The sequence below is a fragment of the Melopsittacus undulatus genome, chromosome 7 (assembly GCF_012275295.1).
Source record: "Melopsittacus undulatus isolate bMelUnd1 chromosome 7, bMelUnd1.mat.Z, whole genome shotgun sequence".
Taxonomy (NCBI): Eukaryota; Metazoa; Chordata; class Aves; order Psittaciformes; family Psittaculidae; genus Melopsittacus; species Melopsittacus undulatus.
The window spans coordinates 62,944,914-62,972,910 of record NC_047533.1 but is presented as its reverse complement, the minus strand read 5'-3'; the positions used below and the strand labels follow the sequence as shown (position 1 = coordinate 62,972,910).

At 38.9% G+C, this 27,997-nt stretch overlaps 1 protein-coding gene across 1 annotated transcript in view; it reads right to left on the bottom strand.

Annotated features, from left to right (window-relative positions):
• The window catches only part of ZNF827 (zinc finger protein 827), a 108,779-nt gene that overhangs the window by 28,207 nt on the left and 52,575 nt on the right, over positions 1-27,997 (bottom strand). Inside the window, exons 5-8 of the mRNA XM_034065020.1 lie at positions 21,696-21,929; positions 10,768-11,016; positions 10,013-10,070; positions 4,996-5,099 (exon numbers count right to left, since the gene is read on the bottom strand). Coding sequence (XP_033920911.1) covers positions 4,996-5,099; positions 10,013-10,070; positions 10,768-11,016; positions 21,696-21,929 — 645 coding nt within the window. The remainder of the gene's footprint in view (positions 1-4,995; positions 5,100-10,012; positions 10,071-10,767; positions 11,017-21,695; positions 21,930-27,997) is intronic.

Here is a 27,997-nt window from a genome sequence, read left to right as displayed (position 1 = left end):
ATATGGGATAATGCCACTAATTACACCAGCAATAAAAATACAACTGACGGTACCAAAATCCAAAATTTTTGCACTATGTTTCCAGTTCTCTACTGAGCTAAGTACCATGGGACTGATTCAGTACTGGCCTCTGGACATTTCCGAAGAGGAAGCATAGCCTGTCTGTCATCTTACAGGTCAGTGAAGAGCATGAAGACACAGTGACAGGAGAGGCTCTGATGCGTTTTCAAAAGAGAACTTAAGCCTAGAAGCTTCACTGCCTTTATTTCTCTGAAATAAGTGACACTGGTAAATTTGTCTCTAGCACCAATGGACAAAATTAAAAATGCCAGGGCTTATTCACGGACTACAACTCCCCCAGACCTACATCATCCAATTCCAAAAGTCTGTTTCAGCCATGTGAAATCCACTTAACACAGTAAAAAGGTTTTGCAAGAAGTAGTAAATTTTCACCACAAAAAAATTTTGTTTTAATTATTTATTTAATCCTCTACAGATAAGATAGTTTCAATGTTCAGCACTGTCAATGCAAATGAAGAAGAATACCATAGGTAAATAGGTGAGACAATAATGAAATATTATACTACACACAGATATACATGGAGAAAAATACTTCCAAAACCTCACAGCTGGAGTCTTCACCAACATCAGTGAGCTGACCAGGAAAGGAATAGTGAGTACTGCTTATTTTGACTTCAGGAAGGCAAGTATGATTTACAGAACGAGTCAGTGAGTTAGTGGAAAACTATTAAAACACGCTGAAGATCAGCTGAGGGTCAGGAACACCAGCATAAGATCAAGTTTTTAATTTATCCAGTCATCTGAACTGAACTATATAGTCTGACATAAAACTAAATTCTACTCTGTCAAAAGAAGAGCCTTATAAAACTGAAGATAAAAATGCCCCTTCAAAGAGTCTGTTTGGAATGAAAATGAAAATTTTCTCTCTCTACCTTTTGCTAGGCCAAAAAAAAGGTCATTTTGCTATTCTTATAGGGGAAAGCTGAAATAATTAATTTGGTTTTGATGTGACTTTGTATTAGGCATGACTTTGATACTACAGTATCTTTTAAGCAAAGTAGATTTGATCAATACCATTTTATTTTGTTGGGGTTTTTTTCAGTAAAAGTGATCTTATTTGGATGGTAACAGTAATACAGAAAAGTGTACTCTAACTACAATTAACTTTGCATGGTTATTAATGTATAAAACACCTTAAAAAGGAAGGGAAGTAGTTCCCTAAACCTATCCAATACTTTCAAACTGTGTACTATAGGAAACTACTTTTTTCCCTTCTCAGAACATTAAGAATTCATCACAGATGATCAGGGGGGTACCATAACTTCTGCAGGGCTGTTGAGTCCCTTCTAACAGCTGTTTGAGATTTCACTGTCATTTCCTTGGGTATCAGACTTAAAATCTACTGCACGAGAATCACATCTCCTGCCTGTGATACTGCTGCTGACCAGGATTATGGCACCTTTTTCAGGCCAAATCCATGCCTATGTCATTATTTAGTTAGCTGGGGTTTTTTTCTCCAGTAAATGCCCTGAACAGTGCATTGCTCTCAACCATCTTTTTAATACATCTTTCCTAATTATTTCATATTCTTCGGGGATCTTATATACTCAGTGCCCTACAAAGAGTGATCTTCCTCTTGCAATTTTCTTATAAACTGGCTATGAAGAGCAGTGGTGTGAGCTGAGGAGGCCACTAAGCTGAAGACTCAAGGACTACATTTTGGACAAACCACACTTAAAAGTCCTCTTTAATAGCTTCAGCACAAGAAACCCCAGCGTTGCAGTAGTGAAAGCAGTATCAATATGCAGAAATTTAAGAGTATTAAAGAATGTTGAGAGCTAGGATCATAAGTGAAACAATTCAGATTACAAGGTCATATGCCTAGAAAGTAGAAACAAGAACTTCTGTTGCATGCTGAAATCATCAGCTGAAATTGTAAAGAACAACATGCTACTACCTGATTAGCAAATGCACTGAGAGTCATCAGCATGTTGTAATTACAAAGATCGAGATTAATCAGGAGGGGCATTTCCAATATAAATACAGAAGACTGCATGCTGCTGAAAAAGTCATTGGTAAAGCCTCCTGTAAAACAGCAGGTATGGTTCTACCTACTTGTATTTGCAGAAATTAATTTCCCTAAACAGGCAGAAAAAGGCTATGATGTCAGTCAGGAAATGGAAACCCTATCATACTAAAAGAAACTAAAAAACATTGGCTGGCTTACTTCTCTGAGAAAGATTAGGGGGGTGTAAGATGGAACATCAGATAGTGAACATCACAAGGGAGAAGAATAATCAAAGCTGAAAGGCAGCACTGGTGAAACAACAACTTGGTGTGAATAAATTCAGGCTGAAAGAGAGTGGTCCCAGCCCTTCAAAGGGAGCTTCAGAAGCGGTGTTCTCATACTTTAACCTGCAACAGGTTTAAGATGAGCTTGATAATAAATGAGATTATATAATGCTGTTACCTATTATAGAAAAGAATTGAATTTGACACGAGATATCTTATTCTCCTATGTTCCTCTCACTTTCCCCAGTTCCTCGCAGCTAGGGTGCCAAGAAGTTTGCAGACAGAAAGTTGGCAGGAGTCTGTGGATACAACCACCCATACTGGTGCTCTCTTGGAAAGAAGCACTACATACGTGGGGTTCAACCAAGGCCACCCAAGACGAGCTGGCAGCAAAGGCTTCCTCATGCCACCCTGCCTGACTGAATCGAGTCTGGTTGCAGAAAGCCAGCACTGAGCAGCAGCTCAGGCCCCATGCTTGCTCATCAGACTCTGCTAGCTGGGGTGACAGTGGCACAGAGTTGCATTTTTGGATATGATCACTGCTTAATGAAAGCTCTTGGCCATGAGCAGTAAATATACTTGGATTTTAGTTGCTGACTTGAAGATAACACTGGACTGCAAATTGCCTGTACTTTTCTTTGCTGTTCTTTTCTACTTACTATCCTCTTTCAGGGATAAAGTAACCCAAAACAAATCTCAAGTGAAAGCTCCACAGGACACCATATGCACCCTTTCACAGCATTTTCTGTTACATCCCATTGTCATTTACAGTGATTTGTTACTGTTTCTATACAATACTTTCTTCAGGAATAAAGTTTCTTCTGAGTTATCTATAGCACTACATAGACTATTTCTTCTTGCAAGGCTGAAACTAGTAAGAAATCTACCTATAGGTATTCCGCTGCTCTTTTACATGAATATCACACTTGTAATTGATTAAAAATTTAAACCACATTCCTGGTGCTACTGTGAAGTTACACTTCAGGTCCAAGGATTTATTATTAAGCTGAGAAAAATCAACATATTTTGAATGACAGGGTTGTTCCAAGAATAAGAATAAAATGAAATAAAAATGAAGCAGCAACTGGCATTTCATTTTCAGCATATGTGCCACTATTAGATATGCTGCATATTAGATATGCTGCTACATATCGGAGTCTTATATTCACAGAGAAATACGTATTATATATAATACACAGACTTATCAGGCTAGTACTTATATTCCATAAGACAGATTATGGGGCAGCACAGACATTGAAAACCCAGCTCCTCAGAAGCCATTCTAACACTCCAGGATGTCCTAACCAGCTAGATACTTTTTGTCTTTAAAGTGTATGATTAAACATGTCACCAAAACCCAACCACAGTTTTAGTGGCCTCACTTAAAATGAAGTCTTACAGAGAATTAAAATTCTTATACATTCATCTTGGTATGATGTAAGAGTATTGCTGCTAGAGGCCATGTCCTCTGAGGTATTGAGCACTGCCTGAGGAGTCTAAGAGTTCTTGTCTTTCATCTGGGTATATGAATATTCCATGTAATGCCAAGGTCAAAAGCCAGGATTGAAGCACTAACCCAGTTTACATTTTAATACTTAAAAGCGCCACACGTGATCTGGTTCTCCTCACTCAGAGTTACAAAATCCATTACTTCCTTGCAGAAGCATGGCTCAGGCTAGCTTGAAGACCCTTGTCCTTATGCTACAAATCTTTTTCTTCCTGCTATGCATATTTACCCTTAGAGAACATCTAGCTCTTACCCTCATCTGCCACTTCACAAGCTGTCAAATGACTATTCAAGCATTAAAAAAAATGAAGGGTCTGTTAAGTTGTAAATTAAGTGACAGTCTATAGCTGAAAATTAGCAATAACATGCCCAAATCTTTATTGATTGCTAAGAAAAGGTGAATAACCCTCCCTACGGCTGGCTGTGTAATTACTGGCCTTTAGAACTGAGAGCAATTAATTTAAGAACAGATAGCAGTGAACTAGCAAATGACTTATTTTGCAACAGGACAGTAAAGGCACCTATCAAGTTTCAGTATGTGTTCAGTGCCACCTTGAATAGTATTGTTACATACCTTTATTTTCCATTTTAATGCAGAATATAACCCAAGCTACACTTGGACATAAAATGCCTGTCACCTAGTTCAGAAGATCAGTGGAAATGTACCTTCAAATACTGTGACTTTTCAGTATATTTTAAGAACGCCCTGTCTTTCCAAAAAGGCTCTAAACTACTGTTAAATGCAGGAATACTGCATTGCCAAGCTCTGCCACTGTGATACATGTACTGCAAACATTTCATCTGTACTCTGAAAGACAGAGGTGGAAATGCCCAGTAACAGGAGACAGGAATCTGACATTAGTCAAGTTCCTTTACATATAGGAGACACACACACAAAACCCCCTGCCTCTGCTAGTACTGAGTTTAACTTGTTACAAACTCTTGCAGAATTCATGGTAATAGCAGTGTAAAGACTATAAATATAAATGCTTCAGCAATATTTACTTTTTTTTCTCTTTATTCTTAATAACAAGCACTTACTGTCATGGGGAGATTGTGGCCTTTTGACAAAACAAACTACATTTTAACAGCATTGGTCAGGCGGTGGAGTTTCCAGTCAGAACATTGTAAAAAGCTGTATTAGGTGGAAGTAATGAAAGAAAAAGGTATCTGACCTGGTGCAGACGTCCTTCCATGAAGAGCAGTGTCATTAGGCAGGAGATCTTTTGAGTTGGAGGTGAATGGTGATTGTCTAAATGTGTCTTCAGAAAAGAATGGGCTACAGAAAAAAATAAGATGTCTTTTTGTACACAAAATAGCAGCTAACAGAAGAAATAAATACGATTTTTGACCTTAACATCTTAATATTATAACAAATACCACCTTGTTAAAAGCCCTGTTTCATTTACAGTATTCATGCCGAAAGATACGCATACTGGGAGGAAAGGTGGGGAAAAGAGGTATGCCTTGGTAATATTGCATCTCAGAGTGAAAACTGAAGTTGTCCCAAAAGGCTTTTACAGTATCACAAGGCAGTATCACAATACAACCTGGATCATTAAAATTAATCCTTAAAAAATCTGTATTCTACTGTTGTATCTGGAGACGAAAATCAGGACAGATGGAAAATATTATTATTTAATAATACAGTATATAGCATTTTTTAAAATGAAACTTTTCAAATTTGAGCTTAAGATGCTGAATAATTCTTTTGACATGGCATTCTGTGAATGAAATGAACTCTATGAGTTTGATTTTTAAAGCAGAAAACAATTCACATAAGCTAACTGAATGGTTACTTCCCAAAGAGTAAGTATTAAGTGCAAAAGTTATCAGCTACTTGACTCCAAAAAGTTTTTTTAATTAACAGGCAGTAAAAAGTCAATTTCAATAATGAATTGGCATTTCTGTCAGCTTTCTGTTTTCCTCTCAATTAAAGATCCTAACAGAAACAAGAATTCCTTGTTGCAGTACAGACAGACATCAGTAAGAGATATATCAAAAAGTTCAAAATGGAAAAGGGCAGTCTTTCTTGGAAAACTGCTTACTAAGGCAGTTATTTCATCTGCATGCAAACTATCAGTTTCTTCTAAGCAAAATGAGACTTACATTAAACATCATCTCTCTCATACTGAGAATCCTTACAAGCTGCTGTATAGTAGGTTATTTTAAAGGTGCAGGACAGGAGGCCAGCTGGTTTCTGCAGCCTGTTCTTATCCAAGAACCTTTTCAGGACAAAGCATGTACTAAGAGGTCTTACAAAGCACTGCACAGTGGGTAGTCCAGATTCAGAAAGTACATGCCAGCAGCACCAACCAAGTTGACCCTACCAGTCCAGATACTCAATGTGTCAATCTAAACAATGACACTTGCATAAGTTTTGCCTTTTAGAGTTTTTCTGCAGAGGGTGAACAAGGTATTCCCCCACTGAGCCGCTTGTATTCTGTCAGATCTCTTCTGCCTTTGGGAAACTTGTTGATAATTAGTTAACATGATCATGTAACACTTTCGTTGATCATGTCATTTGCTTGCTTGTTAAGTTTTGTGGCCATTATTCATTTTGTGCTCTTCCATATGTGACAGTTAGTGGGATATTTTGGTATTTCTACAGAAAGTTGAACATAACCATAAACACAGGCAGTGTTAGGCTGTGCTGCAGATGAAGTCATGAAGCTGCCCCAAGCCTGAACAGTTCAGTGTTTGCAGATAGCTGAACAATGCATAATACTTAAGAAAACAAATCATCATGATAAAGCAAAACAGCTCCAGCCCACGTGTACAAAACTTTTTCAAAGACTTATGCTCCTGCTCAGGGGTGACAATATAAAACAGACTGAAGCCGTATAAAAATATGGCATCATTTATTGCAATGATCCTCTCATTGCTTTAATAATAATTTGAAAGAAAAACACCAATAGAAAAAAGTTTTATTACTGTTGTAACTCTTCAAAATCTTGCAATCTGCTCAGGTTTCCATGTTGACCTTCTTGCTTCTGCCTTAGATTTAGTCACTGGAACACTGCTCATTGCTGGTTCTAAGCAAAATGGATGATGCAGAGCTTACCTATTTCAAGGCTAAGCCATATACCATGAACAGGTTGCTGTTGAAGACTGTATCTTGATGTGTCCTAAGGATTTCCCTCTCTGCCATCAGCCTCTGGTGAATTACAGGCCCAGCCTTGGATACCTCTTTTCTGCCTTTCTCTAGAATGGCAGCTGAGCCTCTTCAGTGCTATTATTATTTTAATTACAGCAGATATGTCCTCCAATTCCCAGTGCAAAGTATGGAGGGAGGAGCTCCTGCTTCATAGTAAGACATGACATAGATTGTTTTCAGTGTGCAAAGTCCCTTCAGATGAAGTTCAAGCTTTAGGATTTTTTTTCTGGCTGCACTTTTCCAGTTTTATGGCTACACAGTTCTCTAGATGAAAGCAACTTATCTTGGCATCTTATGCTGGCATGTTCACTTCAAGATCATTTGCTTCTCCACTTTTTGTCTTCTTATCACAGATGGCAGGCTCTACCGTCTCTCTCAGCCATTGAACTGTGAGGAATCCTTGCCAGTTTCAGCTGCTTAAGCAAAGTCATATGCTCACAAAGTCCAGAAACACTCACAGGAGGAATAGCAACAGATAGGTGATAGTTAGAAATGTTAATATGGAGTAAGACAGCAAAAACTGCTTGTGTATCTCATCTTGCTGAGCTTTGCTGATTTAAGACTCACCAACGACACAGCTTAATCTTTCTTCTCCCCAGATACATACAGGTGGATAACAATGACCTCACCTTGGCTCTCTGCAGCTGTCAGGTTGTGAGTCAACAACTGTGTTTCAAATGCCTTTCTGTCATTACTCCAGATGTAGGCTGTGAGCCAAACTGCACCACCACATTTTCTTGATGCAGTCTGCGTGCCTCTATCCTCCACTGGGTGCTCCATCACATCCTATTTTTGAGAAGGTGTCATACCCTTTCCAGTAAAGACTTCCAGCTGTTTGGTTGGTTATGGACGGGGTTTTTTTGGCAAAGTCTTTCAAGTCAATCTGTTTGAACTGATAGGATTTAGTACACTTCCCCTTAAGAAGTTCTTCTCATTCACATCTTCTTCTGTTGACAGGTCAAATAAGAAAAGCACCCAGAAGAATTGAACCAGGCACCTGGCATTTCATGCTCTGATGGGTTAGCAGCCATTACCAGGACTTCTCAGTAAAACTCAGTGCAAGTCTGACAAGAGCCAACTGTGTTACACCCTGAATAGTTGGCAGCCAGAAGAAGGGGAAGTTATCTTTGAACTGTCCTCAACCTTTCCAGTTTGAATTACCGTTGATAGATCCAAAAGTAGCTCTGGATTCTCACACTGGTCCTACTGGTAATGTCATGAGATACTGAAATCTATTTTCAACTATTTGTCACCCCCTCCCTGCAGTGCACACTGGATAGTTAATGAGTAGCTGGAGAACATATGCATTTATCTCCATATGTATCTCTCAGACTTACTCTTTAAGTACTCACAGGAAGGCTGTGCAGGCTGCATATCCCACAATTTCCCAAACGAGCAAACATGCGAAGCATTCACAGTAGCCAGAAGTTAAAAGCTCAATTTAATTATCTTTCAACTTGTAACATCAAAAAGTCCCTAATGTACATTTACTGAGCTGGTCAGTTTATAAAAACTGAATTATTTATTTATTGCAGTTACCATGAAATGAATGGGATAGACCTAGGAATTAAAGAACAATGCAGAGATTATTTCTTCTGCAACTGAAATGCTTTTCAATTTCTGCCTGGACAAAGTTGTCTTAGCAGTGAACATACTGGGAACTCTGTAGTAGGGGCTGCAGAGGCAGAGAAAGTCTTACTCTGTCTTTAAAGGACTCGTCACTTCAGTGTACTCAGCCTCCAACCCATCCACACTGATTACAGAATCACAGAATCCCAGAATCCCAAGGGTTGGAAGGGACCTCGAAAGATCATCTAGTCCAACCCCCCTGCAAGAGCAGGGTAACCTAGAGTACATCACACAGGAACTTGTCCAGGTGGGCCTTGAATATCTCCAACGTAGGAGACTCCACAACCCCCCTGGGCAACCTGTTCCAGTGCTCTGTCACTCTCACAGTAAAGAAGTTCTTCCTGATGTTAACGTGGAATCTCCTATGCTCCAGTTTACACCCATTGCCCCTTGTCCTATCACTGGATATCACTGAAAAAAGCCTAGCTCCATCATCCTGACACTCACCCTTTACATATCTGTAAGCACTGATGAGGTCACCCCTCAGTCTCCTCCAAGCTAAAGAGACCCAGCTCCCTCAGCCTCTCCTCATACGGGAGGTGTTCCACTCCCTTCATCATCTCTGTGGCCCTGAACTTTTGGGTAGGAAAGAATACTTCCCTACTTTCAGGTAGGAACTCTTGCCAATTCCTGCCTACTCCTCACCACAGGCTCCTGAATATTTATCAGTTCTAGCTACCACTTATTACATAAGAGCTTTGAATTTTCCCACAGGGACACCTTACTTTGCTGCTCATGTATATATAAACAACACATGGGCTTGTTCCGGCAACAATACTGTAAATATTGTAAAGTGCATATTTCTTTAACAGCATGTGCTGTAACTGGATCACGTTTTTAATTCCCAGGTAATTTCATTCGTCATATTAACACAACTGAAATCTGTAACAAATATTTCATTAGCATTGTCTTACAGTCTGACTGTTGAAAACTCATCTCTGAAAGGCATTGAGATGATAGAAATAGTAAAATGAAATTTTATTAAAGAAATCAAGTTTGACAGAAGACTGAATCAAAATCACCTCTTCTTACACTGGCCCATGTCTTAAAATCCAATTGTCACTCTGTTCTTCCCTCAAGCACTGCATGTACTATGCAGTTTCTTTCAAGTTTCAGTTTTTGTAGGAAAAAAAAGAAAAAAATAGAAGAATTCTTAAAATGATGTGTGAATATTTGATCAGAGGAGAACAGCCATTTGGGTCCAAAGGCCTTTTTTCTCATGAACTCTTAGCAATCAGATCCATAAGTGCAATTTTCCAGATATAAGTTACATGACTCATGAAAATAACTTATATTTGTAATATCAGGTCACATTTGCAGGTGACAGACGCATTTGAGTTCACATGGCAAAACAAAGCAATGCCATTTACACTATAGCTTTGCAGATAACAACGGACTGTACTTACCTGGTCGTAGTTCTGATGGTGTTATCTTTATTGTGGTTGTGCTCTTTGCTCACCTTTTCTGCAGAGGAACATACATGGGGGGTTTTGATTAGCATATATCATATTTCCCCTAGCAGGTTTTATTTGACATAACTATATTAATGCTTTCTGATAACAGCATAACCCACAGTAATTTGGGGTGAATGGTTACAGCATGATTAGAGAATGGGTATAACTTTACACTAACACCAGCAAATTTTTTCAGCTTCACAATTCAGTGTTAGTGCTTCATGCAAAGTAGGCAATACAAGCATTCATTAAACACAGTGCTGATATCATTGCCTTTATGTAATTGCTGAGGTTCACTTTCTTTGTTAAGAGAAATGAACAGTGCAGCCCCAGGAACCCTGCATGCTGCAGCCACTGGCACCTACACCGGCAGCTGCCATCTATAGGCTCTCCTATGTTCCAAGGCCTGGATCAACCAGTTGTCACAAAATTATTTAATTAGCTTTCAAAAATACAGGAATTGAACTCCGGCTTTTCTAATTCAGTTCAAATATTGTGACCCTGACCTGTCACAGTGCTCTAGAGCATATGCTAACTATAGGGGACATTTGGCAAGGCTTTTGCATTTCTAATGTGAGGGTAGAAGGGCTCTAATTCCTATTATTTTTCAGCCATAGCAATGTCACACTTTGATAGCACCTTAATGGTTATTTGCAATCTCTTTTTAATGTTTAAGTTCAACTTTCTACTTTCTCCACTGCTTTTACCTGATAGCTGGAAGAGCAGCTCAGATGCCATCTTCACTGATATATCTTGGCTGAACAGATTTCTTTCTGGCAGCACACGGCCTTCTGGTGCCTTCTGTATGTGTTCACTAATGTCTCTCCCTAATAAAGTGCTGTAGCCAACATTTTGGCTGGGTTGGCTGGGTGACATTGAAGCCTGCGAATCATGAATGTCAACTTCCATTGGTTCTTCCTTTATCTTTACCATCTGGGTTTCCTTGTAACTCTCAGCTGCAAATATGTATTTAAAAAAATAAACAACCACCACAATTATTTAATTAGGCTACAATTTTTCAGAGTGCTCAAAGCAAGAATCACAATTACAACATCATAATTTGTATACCGTAGCACTGCAAATGGTAAGGGCAGCAAGCAGCTGACTGCCACAGTATTCTTTTGGGGGTTATAAATAGAAGCAATCTCTTGAAAATAATTTTTCAAGCTAGAGAGCAGGAAACAGTTGCATATTTGTAAATACAAGAGTTATGTCACTTTCTATGAATACTGGGTGATCATACACCAGTTAGCCAAGCTTTGTTTTTATTTACTAAATCAAGGTGCAACTACACCAGCTCTCCAAAGGTGGGCACTGAAGACCTCTTAGAAACTCTAAATCACTCATCTGCTCCTCTTCTGCTCTCTCTCTCTTTTATGGAAAATTCCAGACAACTGTGTAAGGAACTAGTTTATACCTGCATATGCTTTCAAGATGAGAGAATTATTCTGGGGCCCATGCTTTTCTGAAGTCTAATTTTGTAACAAGCCTATATATTCCTTCATACATTACGAGATCCGGTAACCTTAATGACCAGTTTCTGTATGCCCATATCCTTCCTTCCCTGTCTTCCTCTCTGGTGTCCTAGGCCTAGCAAACAAAACCACAGTCTAGAAGCCAGTTTGTGGTTCACTTTCTATGCTTGAGGCTCCTCAGGTGTTGATGAAGGCTCTGGTTTGGCTGCAAGGCAAGTGATCATTTTAATTCAGAATAAAACTTCTGAAATCTCAGAATCAAGGTTCCAAGATCATTTGCCTCCCACACCCAAAACACTTACACAGCCCTTTTGATCCAGACTTTCTGCTGTTGGTGTGAATGTTTCAAACACTACCAGGACTTTTGTTTTCAATTACCCAACATTACGATGAATCTCAGCACCAAAACACAGTTTAGTCATCCCTGATAACTAGCTGGTCAGCTTGTTGGTACCATCTTGTAGTCTTTAGCCAAAACCCTTTAGCACAAAGGCATATGCATTTCACCTGAATGTAAATCAGTGTGTGTCAACAAGTCCTTTTTCATTCCCCTGCTTTCTCCCTCTCCCCATCTTCCCGTTGTTCTTAAGTGGAGGGGGAAAAAAAAAAATTGAAGGCAGGAGATAAAAGACACTTGGATATGTTCCAGGGACAATTTACATGAAGTGCTTTCAATCTTTCCTTGTGACATTTTTAATCCTTAAACATATAAACAAATGATAAAAAACTTTACCATCTATGATCCACCAGATGCATTTCAGACTTCAGATATCTCCATAAGGAATTCTCAGCTGAAGTCAAGTTAGAAATACAATATAATCCTTTTTTCTCCTGGCAAGCAGATTTTTCTTCCCCCCTTTTTTTTAATTTATTTTTATTTAAAGCTTCCATTAGCCTCTTATTCTAAAACCACAGAACACTGCATCTGTGTTTGAAAGCGTAAAAATAGCATGCTGTGCCTTGAAAGTGAACACAGAACAGCAAAGGAACGCATCAGGTAACACTGTCAATCAAAAGCTCAGGTAACTCCGCAAACAAATGAGTTCTTCAGATGTTTGACAGACCGAGCTCTGCACCCAGCTGCCAAATTTAGGTGCAGGGTCAAGCTGACCTCTGCTGCTCCCTCTGCTTTTAAAATATTCTTTCTATTTCTGTTCTTGCTCCACAGTTTAATTCCCGGTCCTGCAAATGCTTTTGTATCAGACAAACTGATCTGACCCCAACTAAGGCAAGAGTCAAGCAATACTGATGACCTTCTCCCCCTTATAATCAGCTAGCACTCCAACTGCCCTAACTAAATTTACATATTTGATCATTTCCTTTGACCTTTATCTTCCCAGCTGTGCCCTTTTGATCTGACAGAATGTCCCTGCCAGAGATGAATCCTGTCATACCCTGATTCCCAAAAGCAAACACACAGAGAAGACTGAAGGAGGGTATTTATGATAATTTGACAAGAGCTAATGAAGGGGAAACACAGTCAGTCTGTCCCATGAGCAGCAATCAGAGGCATACAATCCAGCTGTGCTAGATTTTGTGCTGGCAAAAGACTGTAACTAAGGTTATGCCCATACCCATCTCACCACACAGGCGCAGTTAAACTAAATTCTTGAAGATTATTTTCCCTTCTGTGCTACAGACAGTGGAATACGTTTGTGGAGTAAGGTGATACCCCTTATTTCCTTACTTAGGTATCTCACATGGTAACAGCACAGCTAAAGTTTTCCAAGTCAAGGGCTGGTACACCAAAAGGTCTCCTGGTTCAAATAATTAAAATCGTGATAGCTTTGGCTTCTTTCCACTTTTACATTTCTTGTTGAATAAATGGGCTAGGTTAAATAAACTGCAATGTATCAGAATACAACGTTAGCATGGAAGAGTAATTTTCTTCATGTCAGATTTTTATAAAAGTACAGACATCTAATTCCTAGCAAAAAGCAGCATGGGGTAAAGACTTAAGCAGCTCTGAAGTATCCAGACTGTTATCTCCTATTCTTTCAAAACTACCCTGGATGAAGCTCCGAACAACAGCAAGGCACTGAACACAGCTCATCTGGCAGAAAATGAACTAAACCACCTAATGTGTGTTTTTCTGCTGTTAACTTTGTGAAACAGAAAGAGCTTAACAAAATGAGACAAAATTACTGCATACATGGGTGTACTATATCAAGCCACAGAGATGCTGTTTCTTTACAGAGCAGTATGACTTTTAACCAGCTGGTCTATAGAAGCTTCAATGAACTTCATCATATTCACATTGACTGAGATAATTTCCCGCATCAGATATGAAAAACGTAGTACTGGACAGGCTTGTTCCAGGAAGAAAGTGATTTCTTCCACAGCTTTCAGGTTCTCTGGCATTCACAAGCACAAGGAATTGCAAAGTAGTGGCACTTGCTAAAAAAGCCAAACAAAACAGAAGCATAAAATGATACTTGTATGACCTAAAAGCTCAGGGTACAGCATTCATTCCTGGTGGCCTGACACTGTTACCTGAAGAAGGTGTAGCAATAACAGCATCTCTGGAATTAAGTGTTAACAGTGCCTCTCTGCGGGCTAGGACAGAGACTGACAGGTTTTAGAGAGAGCTTAGTCAAGCTACGTCTCAGAAAGATGGGACTACAACAATTCAACACAAGTTGTGCACAAGTCTGCAATGTGTCCCTGTGGCAACCAAGGCCAGCCATGTTCTGGGCTGTATTATTAAAACTGTACCCACGAGGAGAAGAGTCTTAGCTTCTATTCCACACTCATGAGATTTTTTTTAGAACTGTTCCCCATCTGGGGCTCATCAGTACAGGTGACATCTTGGGGCACGTTCAGTGGAAGGCTACCAATACAGTCAGGAGACTGCTGCAAGACATTACAGGAGAACAGCTAAGAGAACCAGGTTTGTTCAGTTGCTCATATTCGCTGAAATGCCCATCAGCTTTACAAATCAACTTTATGAATCAACTTAGACAAGAAATCCTTTCCCATATGTCTCATAAATTGGACTCATGTACTAGTTTTCACAATCAAGCAGACAGGGGTAACTAGTGGGTCAACTTGTACTGACTTCAAAAGCTTTCAGTATGAAGAATCAGGCATTTTGTTATGCTAATTGTTCCGATTTGCTAGCAATAAACATGCCCTAAAACAGCTTAAATAAAACCTCAGAGGTAGAGAACAGTTGGCGAGCCCTGAAGGTTCTGCTAGAGACACAACAAGTAACATCTGACGTTCCCTAGGGCGCTGTGCTTGACGCTTTATTTTGCTAGTTTGTTTTTTTTTTGTTTTCTCAAACTGCTGGTTTATGTAAGACAATGTCAATGGGCTTTGAATCAATGTAACAGGGTCTTGCTTTTTAAAAAAATCATTAAATGGATCATATTTGTTAAAGTGGAACCCCTGAATTTTGCAACTGTGGGTTAGTTTCACAAAAATGCGAGCCAACAACAGAAAAGGAGCAAATTAAAGCAGCAGACTAATTTGAGTTGTGACACGCATCTGCTGCTCCTTCAATTAAATGGTAGGACTATGGTGGTTACCTGAAACACCCTACCTGCAAAACACCAGCAATCCCTCAAAACACAGATTAAGGAGCATTTGATAAAAAGTTTACATATAAGTAGTTTATATGTAAGTTTACATATAAGTAGTTATTTTACAACATATTCCTATATATCCAATCTCCCAGTTTAAGAAAATCCCACTCTAGCATTACTGCAGCAAGCTGTGCTTTTGCAGAGAGCCTGGCTCCATGTCTCTTGTCTTTACAAGCTGACTCTTCAAAGGCAAGGGGTCTGCAAGAGGCCCTTCTGCAAATACTGTGCATCTATAATCCCTTGACACTTTGCCCACTTTCCATAGTTTTGTGGCCACTCCCACCTGGCTGAACGTCATCAAGAAGGAGCAGTAAAGCAAAGGACTGGGGAGGGGAGAGGAGGTGGTGGTGTTTAAACTCTTCAATGACAATTCCTAAAACAATAAAATGAATTAAAATAAATCCAGAACATCAAAAGAAGTACATCTGAACCACAGACATCACGATTCCTTATTATGCCAAATTATCTGATCTTTTATATTTACATGGTTTTCATCAAATGTCAAGATTACCCTGACATGGAAAAAAAGAAGATGAATTGCAGTAACTTAGAGGTGTTTTATAGCATCTACTGAAAGAAAAGTTAGGCTGTGTTAGAAGGTACTTGTTTTTCTGTGATTTTGTGGTTTTGTGGTTTGGCTTTTTTTGAGATCTATAGGAGGAAAAAAACCCTTAGACTTTGCAGACTTCCATTCTTTCTACCCTATACTTCTCCTATGAATGAGCAGTATTTTTTCATTTTTTTCCCCCCTTTTGGATTTGGACATTGATGTTGCAATGAAACATGGCAAACCCCATCAATAGGTAAGAATCCATTGTTAGCCGAGTTCTTCTGGGATTATGTTATGCAGACATCATGGAAAAACTTATTAAATATACCATGGCCTGATATGAACTTCATGTAGCACAGCATTGGCAGGAGAGTTTCAAAACCTTTGGAAAAAAAATCTGGAGCCTGACATTGCAATAACAAATCTAGCAACCCAGAAACTTGTATCTTTTTCTTTGCTGTAAATACAACATAGCTTCATTCTAACCATTCACAATCAATTTCACATTTCTGTTGGTTAAAAACAAACAAAAAACCCAACAAAAATGCTTGGATAGTAGCAGGATGTAATCTGATGATGTGACTTGCTATGGCTTGCCATCTCTCTAATTCACATCAAGAGAAAGCCTTATTTTGGGTCATACACTTCCCCACTTTCTTTTCTGGGCTTCTACAGAAGCACCTGCTGCTGTCCAGAGCTTTCTAATGAGCTATTTAGAGAGCAAGGAACAAAAGACTTCCCTGTATTTTCACTCCTCTGCCCATTATCAAGGCTCTCTAAGCAGGGATGAAAGCACTCTTGACAGCACCCCTGCAATCTAGGTACTGAGACTCTTACAAGGTCCTGACAACAGCAAACTGCAGAGACAGCAGCCTACCTCCATACAAGAGCTTCCCAGAACAGTCCACTAAGTTATGAAAAAGAAATATATAGCAAGGTCCTCAACTCACCCAAAGAATGCAGTGATGTTCTTTTTCTTCACCACAGTAACAGTAAATCAAAAGAATGCCAACTCAACTGACTAAACCTGGAAAGATTTTGTGACTGCTAAGAATAACAGCTTACTAGCCATGGACTTGTTGTTGATTTACATTGCTGATGACAGTCAAGCATAAAGCCACCCAAGCCTTAAAATGAGGTAAATCTGACACCAGCTGTCACAGATGAAGCTCCTTGCTAGCAAACTTTTTAAACTTATTGAGTTCCTCTGGAAGTCTGTGCTGCTGTGACTGGACTGGCTTTGGTATGAGTTAGTTTAAAGCCTTCTCAGATAGTCCCTCACCTCACTGTACCCTAATGTACAATGTGCCATTTTTGGAATGGGAGGTGTTCCGGCTTTCATCTTATGCTCGAACTACTAGAACTGTATTATCACTTTTCTTTTTCTTCCTCTTTTCAAATAGTTCTAATCTATGTGGTTTCAGTCAAATGTAAGATAGTGTCAAAAAAATGAACTTCAAGGCACAAAATTGGAAATCAGCATAAACATTTTCAAGTGGGTAAAGACTTAATCAAATAAAGGAGGAAAACACCCCAAATCTCCCACAATAACCAGTTGTGCTGAAAGAGGAATTGTCACATAGTTGTGACACTATAAAGGTGATAAAAAAGGGAGTTGATCAAGAATGCTTTTGGAATCAATTGAATGCAACAAGTACTTTATGATCTTGAAACAAAAATTAAGTATGAGCTAACTGCAAGTGCTGATAACCCAAAATTATGACACACTGTTGGTACTGGGCAATTGGTGTATTACAAGAAACACTGTGTGACCCAAGGATGAAAATACAATGGATCCAAAAGAGCTGAATAGTAAAAGCATCATGCATTTGTTAGTGATAACAAGAATATGTGCAATACATGGGAAATTGATTCACTGGAAAAAAAAAGAGCGAAGGAAAACAACCTGAATTACTATAGAAATGCGAGATGATCACAAATAAGATACAGCTCAAATAAAGGCAAATATGATTCAGGCAACATTTCTAGGAAAGACAGGGACATGCTAATGTCACAGTTCAAGGCACTAGGGTAAAAGACTACTTACCTACTTATAAAATGCTAGTACCTGGAATAGATTTGATACACCCCCAGCTATGCATTTATTTTTGGACAAGGGGGAACACTGTATGCTTCTGAAAGATCATACATGTCCAAAACCTATTAGCAGCATGATTATTTCAAAAGAAAGGTGAGTTTTTAGACTTACACATTAGCAGGTAAATGCAAATGTTTAGTTTAAATTTCAGCCTCCCCTGAAACCTACCTTTCTATCTATAAGATTGAGTGCATAAGACCAACCAGATGCACCACTTATTTCAACATTTTGACACATAAATTAGCTTTTCCATGAAAGAGAACTGGTAAGAATGCAGAAAATAGGTTCAGGTGTATTTTAAATACATCACTTCAATTTTCTTTAAGTGATTTAGTGCAACTTTTAATAGGAATCCAAAATCCTGCAGGGATGGCCCCTTACAAACAGAGATAAGAGTGATTTGCCCCACTCCACTATCTCCTCAAATCTATTTCCTTGCCATTGGATCTAGTCTCAGTCAAAACTTAGTAATGGACAGAATTCAGAGTTCACTTTAGTACATTCATATAAATCATAGCAGTCATTTCATGTTCTCTAAAATGTAGGTTAAAAGTCTGCACTAAAGCTCAAACTTTGCTTGTTAACCTCCAAAGACCATTTCTTCAAAATGTGTGTTTCATTTTTATTTTTAAGTTCCAGATCAGTTGTTAGGAAGTTTTGTTTGACTATCTGGATGGAAATGGGTTCTACCTAGATATGCCCAGGACACATTAACCTTCTTAATTTGAATAATTCTTTGGAAGAAGTGCAAGTAGGTATCAAGTGACTAGGTATCAAGTTTGTGAACTGTGAGGTAGAAGATTTGAATCCAAGTGGACACAGCAGAGAAAAAACTGGTATAGAAAGGCATAGCATCTCCAGGTAAAGTTCTGTACATCTACCTCTACAATAACACCTTGTAAATGTTCTGTTAATGTTCTACTACAGTAAATGACGTTCATTCTTCCACATTTTCCTAGCTTTAGAAAAGTTTCTGAGTGGCTGACAAATCCCTTCATTATAGGGGGCTAGGGTGGGCTGGTGCATACTACAGGAGAGGCTTACTGCAAACTACCAGTCCACACTAGACTCTAGAGCTGGAAAGGCCTTCCACTACTTGTCCAGGCAGGCCTTGAATATCTCCAATGTAGGAGACTCCACAACCACCCTGGGCAACCTGTTCCAGTGCTCTGTCACTCTCACAGTAAAGAAGTTCTTCCTGATGTTAACGTGGAACCTCCTATGCTCCAGTTTACACCCATTGCCCCTTGTCCTGTCACTGGATATCACTGAAAAAAGCCTAGCTCCATCATCCTGACACGCACCCTTTATATATTTGTAAATATTGATGAGGTCGCCCCTCAGTCTCCTCTTCTCCAAGCTAAAGAGACCCAGCTCCCTCAGCCTCTCCTCACAAGGGAGGTGTTCCACTCCATCATCTTTGTGGCTCTGCGCTGGACTCTTTCAACTACACTGGACAAGCTCAGCTAAGAGCTAGCAACATAGTATCTCTGCTTGGGAAAAGAGGATTCCCAGTGAAAAATATAAAGCAGTGTATCTTTTATGTGAAAGCATGGTCTATGCCTAAATCCCAAGCAGCTGCAACAATCACCAATATTATTGCTTAGGGAATAACAGAAGCATGTATATCAGGAACACAGAAAGCAAAATACTATGAAGGGTCAGAAATCCATTGCTGAATTTGTATGCAGTACAGGGTTTGGTAATTAGTATCACACAGAAGAAAGCGAAAATAACAAAGCAAGGATGTAATCCATTCAGTCTTTACCAAGAATATATATAGCCTGGAAGGACCTGACTTAACCTAATTAGATAATATATCGAATCTAATAAGGGCACTTGACTGAAGATTTCCTACAGACAGTAGAACATCCAGACATACTCATTACTCTCCAATTTTTTTTCCTCATTCCAGTATCAGGAAAAAGAAGGAATCTTGTTCTTGTTTCCACTTTATTCTAAGGAAGTGGCTTAATTGTTTAAGTTCTAAACCACCAAAAACAGAGCTTAGAATTCCTTCAGATAAGCTGGGAAGTCAACAGTGATCTGAGTATTCTACCAGATAAAGTAAATATTAAAAAACATTATATTCCTTTTACATTTTTCCTACATTAAACTGTATTTTAGTGTTTCCCTCCTTTGTAGTTTCTGACTTAGATGGTAATTCTTGAAAAGTGCAAGTTGAAAACAGCGAAGTGATAAACTTTGTATAACCCCACCCACTGGCTGATTCAGGAACACCAACTGCAGCAATACCATCTGAATAAACCCGAATGCTTTACCTTCTCATCTATGGATTAACCAAAAAGACCACTATCAGCAAAAAATGCTCAATCGTGAGCAGTTTAAAATAAGAGAAAAGTTAAACTAGTTCATTTCTTACTACAGCCTTTAAAGACTGTGAGTTCCCAACAGAAGTGACCACAAACTTTGACCAAGATTTTACACATGCCAGACTTCATCTGTACAAACAGATATTTAAGACACAAATATTCTAATATAATAACCTGCAATAAACCTATTTAAACACAGCCTGCTAGTGCTGAATTCAAGAATTACAATCAAGAAGCCTATTGTCTCTGAAGTACTTTAGTTATGAAGCCTTTTCTTCATGAAAATAGATACATAAATTTATGTGTGCCAGCAAAAATCAAGTCACAGGTTAACATTCATTAGGGTGTAAAGTTCTGTTATCAGAACACCATTCTCAAACCAATTACCAGCAGCAACAGTGCACTATATCAATAACCAAATGTTCAGTATTTGGGACTCTATAAAATAATTGGGAAACTTCTCCTCTGATTAACTTCTGGTTTTGCACCATTAACATGAACTTCTTGCAATCAATTATTCAAGTTCTTTTGAAAATTAAAATGTGCAGGTATGACCTGATGAATTAATGACACGTTAGAATTTGTGGGGGAGACCCTGGTCAGTTAAAGTCTTCCAGCTATACATTTGACCTCAAATTCAATGTTGAAAACATCCAATCAAGCCAAAAAAATTCAGATGGGTTTGGCAGGGTTCTCAGAAGTTACTAAACTTGTAAACATTTCCACTGGCACCTCTTGCATGACATTGGCATACTTAAAAAATATAAAGTCCAGCTTTGGAGAAGACTTAAAAACTAACTCATCCAGTTTAGGTGAGGAAGTACCAAACCCATCCTCTGAGACTGAGTTTCACATCTTGTTCCTAAAAATTCAGGTTTATTAGAACTTCAAAGCCTTTTTGTCACTCACTTAAGCTGTTCCCAGCAGGGAGAACTCAACCCTTTCACTTTCTCTCAAAGTTAAACCTTGACTCTGACAGTGGGACAAAGCACAATTAGCAGTACATACATTTTTATTTGACTCCCTCCAGCTGTACCAGTACATATGAGTACATACATGCATACTTGTCTGGCAAAAGGATTTATCACTAAGGCAAAGTAGGAGAGTTCAAGTGGTCTCCCCAATACCAGAAATCTGGCTCAGTTTGCACTATATTTTTAACTGTGTATCTTATAATTCTGAGTACACGATACTGTTGAAAAAAATAAAAGGCTTTAAAAGTCATAATTTATAAAGCTGTATCAGATATTGTTAAGTACAGACACAGTCTTATGATGTTAATGAGAGACGTTAATAAATTGGTATTAACATGTTTTGGTACACTTAAAAAATGACAACATCTAAAAGCTTTAAGGTATCATTTCTTTTACTTATCTCATAGTCATTTATTTGAAAACCAGAACACAGATAACTGGATACTATGGCAACAGACCAAACTTGAGGTGTCATACGTATATGAACCTGTGTAGACAGACCTTTTCTATTGTTCATTTGCTTGCTACTAAAGCTAAAAATTCCTTCTGCAAGGTAAGCTTGAGAGCATACATGAAAAAGAAATTAAGAAGCTGAATGCAGTTAAATTAAAGATCTACCTGAGAGCTTCATGAGGAGCTCAGATGCTGCCTTGACTGACATGTCCTGCCTCATTACATTTGCCTGCGCTTCCTGTGGCTTGAGTTTCTCCTCAGGGACGTTTGGAGCTGAGGCTTCAGGTTCCTGGCTGAACACATAGCTGGACTGAGACAAGGCTGAACTTGGAGCTTCTTCATCTGTAGGCTCCTCTTTCACTTTAAATTTAGGAGTCAAGGGCTCTTTTTGATTTGCAGCTGTCAAGAGAAGGAAACAAGTGAGACTTAACAAGGTATGTAATATATAATCACAGAGCAGCTAGGAATAGGAAGAAACCGTAACATGAGAAATGCTAGAGCAGGCAGTGGAAACAAGCATGTCAAATAGTATTCAAAGACACTTCAAGAGATAAACCTCTGCATCTTTTGAACAAAGGGATAATTTTGAACACAAAAAACCTGCATGTACCAAAGCTCAAGAAACCATCCTTCTCCTTTTACTTTTTTTGTCCCTATGGCTGCTAAAGACATTCCTCTGGTCATTGGTTTGTACAACTTCTATAGACTTGATGGAAGTTTATAACATCCTTTCACGTAAGGGCAAATTTGGAAAACCCCATGGGTACTACATACTGAGCTCTTAGAGGAAGGAAGAGAGGCAAGAGATGAACAGCAGAAAGCTACAAAGGAGGGGAGAAAGGAAAAAGACCACAAATTTTTAGGTCCTTCAAGTTGGCACTTGTTAAGAAAGAGATCAGAGAGATTTTAGGAAGACAGCTCTGCACTAGAAGATGCTATTAGTGCAGTGTCCCAGGTTCTACACCCATAAAAGAGAGCAAGTTTAAAATAACCCTTTCAATTACTCCATGTAAGCAGCTGCATAACCTTAGAGAAGGGTACAGAGACTTGGAGCTATTTAAAATCTACACACTGAACAATCTTCTTGAGTGGTCTTTCCAATGCCCTTTGACAGTGGTGGATCTTTTTCATGGTATTTGGTTGAAGGGATAAAACCAAGAATGCCTCTTAAACAATACCTCCAAAACCAAGCAATATAAATTCACAGACAGACTGAATGACAAACAGGAGGCTAAAGAAGTTGCACTATTTTTTAGCAGTTCTTATAATTTTTTACGTTTGACCATTAAGAGATATTTCCTTCCCTACCTCTTAGTGCCTTTTTCTTGTTCAAAATTTCACTTCAAATTCCCAGTAACACATAGCAGATGACTTGTTCAGTGCCCTAAACTGCAGTGAGTTTACGTTTCTCACCTCTCTAAAACTCTGTCTCCACAATCCTGAAAGATAGAGCATCATCCCCATTTTGTTCGCCTTCTAAGCATTCCCACCATTTACCTCTCTATCAATCCTACATATTTTCCTCCTTCCACAAGACAATCCTCTGCATTACCCCATAGCACAACACTTCAGTTTATATCCCAGGCTTGTTAGGTTTTTCTGCTTTCTTATTGGTTGGTAAGCAACTACCAAAGAGCAAGATCAAAGCAAGTGATATAAGCACCATGTACATAGACACTGCTGCTATTCATTACTCCAAAAATTAAATTACCTTATATGTGTAATTTTTAATATGACCTATAAGCACTTAAGCACTTTTACCAATATGAGAAAATGTTTTTCCCTTTTTTTTTATTTTTTATTTTTAAAAAGGGCAAAAGCTGAAATATGAAACATTCAAACATGATGTAATTCATTAAAATACAGGTTAAGGCTCTCAAAATAATCTTAATTTTATCAAAGTACTTCCAAAAAACTTCCATCTATCTTCTTTATCCACACCTACATCTTTCTGGCTCAGTCTATCCTGGGGTTTGTCGTAGGGTGACTAATGGTCACCAAAAAACCCCAAAAGACCCAAATCTTCTATGCCACACTTCCTTCTCTTTTAGAACATTCTACTTTAGCTGCTATTGATACAAAAAATACCTCCACCAGGAGCTGAGTGCAACTGAGAACATTCTGCCTGAATGTTCAAAAAACCTGGAGAAATATTTTGAATTCACTAATTTCAATAAGTTATTAATTCAAATTCAGAACATGAAGGAAACATGAATATGTGTAAAGAGGTAGAGGCAACCCACTAAGAACAGTTATTAACCTGTGAAGCCAGCTATGTTTTTTGCTCATGAACTAGGGCAGAAAATGAAGCAGGTAGAGAAAGCACTAGAGACCAGGCCAGCATACACTTTTACCACTCAAAATATAAAGGTGATATTAAACTCACACAGAATCACAGAATAGTTTGGGTTGGAAAGGACCTCAAGATTATCTAATTCCACCCCCTGCCATGGGCAGGGACACCTCCCATTAGACCAGGTTGCTCAAGGCCCTGTCCAACCTGGCCTTGAACATACATAGATCAGTGTAAGACTGCAACCATGGGTCCATTACAAGCCAGGTTAAGAACAACAAAAAAAACCATCCACATACAAATCAAATCACTACAACAGAATTCATATAATATCACAGCCTTAAACTAGGAACCTTTTTCAGAGTCAGGCTCTGGAGTATGCAGTGGCCGACACCTTATGGGTTCCCCTACCACAAAAAGGAGGATCAAAGTGGGCACTTTTGGAAGAAATCAGCATTTATTAAACTCTCTTATCACCAAGCCTAAATTCAGCAGGCAGTTTGACCCAATCCAAGGGCAGATGTCAAGTGCTCTATGCTCTTTATCCCAGGGTATTCTCAAGCTCTACTGAGATGAAGCCAAGTTCTTATAGCTCAGAGAACCTAAACTTCAAGGTAGGTCACATCAGAGTGAGAGGTGGAATCCAGACAGTTTCCCTCCTTTCCTATGTTTCACTTTCCTTTTTATTCCCTGCTCCACACATTAGCTCTCCTACTGCTGCTCTATTAACTCTCCACACACTGCTGTATGCCACTGCTCCCTCACACTTCTAAGCTGCCACTTGGGATACCAAAGCTAAAACTATGTTGACAACAACCAGCACAACATCAGACATAACCTAAATGGGCTTTTCATGAGATCTATATACTCAGTTTGTCCCTGTGTGTCTACAAGACATCACTTATAAGAAACATAAAACATAGTCAGGGTCCTACATTCCAGATGGGGTCCTGAAGATGTGCATTTGGCAGTATTACATTAAGGGTAAAAGAAGCCCAGACTATTGTTCTTACTCATGTTGATTGTTCTACCTACTCCAGCTGCTGTGCTTTGGACAGATGATAGAATTAAAAATTAGGAAAGAAGTAGGCTTTTATTTCCTTAATAAACTGACAGCACGCTTTTTGAACTGACCACACTTTCCAAAAATCAAACACTCTAATTGTAGACACAGAAACAGATGAGTTATTTACCTCATTTTTCTTCTCCCAGGAAACAAGAACAAATAAAATCAGACAACTGTTGGGTCACTTTCAACCCAATTGCTTCAATTAATGGGACTTCTGCTTCACCTAATGTAGCCTTTACTCTTTGAAATATACTAAAGTCAATTCCAATGTAAATGAAGCCTGAACAGAAGGGCAAATAAAAAATTGGGGAAGTTATCCAGTCTATCAGATCCATACGTTAAAACTAGAGGAGAAAAAAAAATCGCCAAAACACCAAAAATCCTCACCACTTTTAACTCTGTCCCATCTTGGATCCATAATTAGAGGCAAAATTGCAAACACATGGGAAACAGCAACTATGATGCATCCACTAGTCATATTAGAGAGAACAGTAAACAGATGTAAGAAAAAAACGTTGCAAATAAGGGAAATAAATGTTGACTGAGACTAGAGGGGTTTAAAAAAAATGACAACAAAACAACCCTATGATTGAGGAATCTTTTAAAAATTAGAACTAGACAAGGATTAAAAAGATGTTCAGGTCTATTAAAGTATATTTGAATGACAATATTATTAGTCCCCAGAAGGAATAACATCTTCTATCTATATACAAAAATAGATACACATAGATATACTTCATTTGTATTTAATTTACATTCATTCTGAATTGTAGTGAGAGCAGACTGAAGGATGTGTTGCCCGCAGACTGAGCCCAAAAAAACCCAGCAATTTAATTTTGAAACATACAATGAGCAAAAAAAACCCCAACCCACCCAGCAAACGCAATCAACAGGCAGCAGTTTCTCAAGCAGAGTTGATAATATTCCATTTGTTCCATTCTATTCCATACCCAGGAAAAATACCAACCAAAAACAGATCAAAGAAGATTCCAGACTGCTGATTTTTATCTTCCTGGCAACTGGAATCATTTGAGCCATTTAGCAAAAGTAGATGATGGAAGTTATAACACTTTCCTCAACCTGCCAAATGCCACAAAAAAAGCTTTGGGCATCTGCCACTAATCTGAAACACTCTGACAGAAGCTGCTAACTGCATCAGTCCACTTACGAGGGTTTCTAAATGCTCAAAGTGTTTATAATTGAAGGAGGAAAAATGGGCTGATTACTTCAAGCCAAGCTCAGTGTTACAAGTCACATGCAGCAAAGAGTTGGTCACCATTCCATCCATCTGTCTGAGCAAACATGAGAAAGAATCCACAATAAAAACACTGTCACAAAAGAGGCCACAAGAAAAAGCATCAGAGTGTGGGTCAAAATGAACTGCGATGAAAGTACCATAGTACACTGCTGCACCATCCTATCATTTTACAAGTGATGCCTGACTACAGCTACAAAGATGAGACTGAGCAGGCCAGTCGTGGTTAACAGAAAAGTGAAGACATATTCCAAAAGGCACTGCGTATTGAACTGGTCACGAGATCTTGTGGGAAAGCCTCCCTTTGTGATCCTTCTCAGAGCCACTGTGGCAAGAGAATCATGGCATGACTTCTACCTGGGGAAGAAAGGTTCTGCTGGAGCTAGTGTATCTGAATGATAAACGGAGCCTTCCATTGCACATGGTAATTTGTGAGATGTAGCAGTTATAAGAAACCAAGGACTTCTGACAGATCAGTTCTGCAATATTTGGAAGACACATTTCCCTGACACTGGGCACCAACATTCTAAAGGCATACAGTTAATAAAGAATATGACTTGAGTCTTCTACCAGTTTTGCTCTAGTAATTGAAATGTGCAGGTAGGTATTGGCATTCTGCAATAAGACTAGGGCTTATATTTTGCTGATATTCAAGAACTGAGTAAGGGGCACAAACACTGCAGTAGAAGCCTCTAGTGAGCTAATTGCTTTGCAAGAAAAATCTATGCAATTGGAACCAGCTGGAGAATCTCCAGACTAAAATCCAATTGGGCTGATAAATTATGTCCAGCTTATTAAACATTGAGGCTGTCTACACTGTTAGTGGCCCAAAAGGAGAAATACTGTTCTACTGGCAGCCTAGATGGTCCCTCATTTCTTTTTAGTGCCTTCTGCCCTGGTGTATTAATCTGTCCCAGAGCACCTCCTGCTACCTAACCCTCCTGGGAGTTCTAACTCAATTACATCTCATTTTCAAAGCCCTCTACTCTGCTCTCAGCCAAATAAACTAACCAATAGGACTACAAGGAAGAGGATGGGAACTATTGATAAAAACACAACTTACTACTCAAGGGCACTCACCATTACAGCATTTCTTTTTAACAAAACAGTGGAACACCAAAATAAACAATCATGAGAAGTATGATGATGCCAAGACTTGCCGCCTCTGGGTTTCCAGAGACCATTTAGAATACGAGGTCTTTCACACAATCTTGCTTAAGTATGTTAAAAATATGGAAGAGAGATTAAGGAAAGACATGCTAGCTATCCCAATCTTATCTACAGCTGCTACCTGGCCTTGTAGAAAGTGTTCCTGCCAATGGCAGGGGGCATAGAACTAAATAATCTTTAGGATCCCTCCTTACCTAAACCATCCTATGATTCTGGTTTGTATTTGAGGAGCTGTAGTTGAGCCAAATGAGACACAGCACTGAAGAATGACCAGTACTGCTACTGTCCCCTCAAAATCTCGCAATGTTCTAGCCCAAGGAGAATGGAGGAATTAGGCAAATTGCTACGGCACCTGTAGGGTGACACATCTCCCCAAGCCCTAAGGTATCTGTTATATTGCCAAAGTCCCGCTTCCTAAACAAGACTGTAATATCTGCCAAGACCATATTCTCCTTTCCAGATAAAATTAAAATGATAGTATGTCGTGGTTTAAACCAAGTCCCCCAACTCCCAGAGAGTTAGGAAGGAGAATCCAAAGAATGTAGCCCCACGGATTGAGATAAGAACGGTTTAATAGCTAAGGCATAACACAATAATAATGATACAGCCCATAATAAGTGAAAAGAATACAACACCCCACCAGCCACCGATCCATAACTCACTAAACCCTGCCCAGCCGA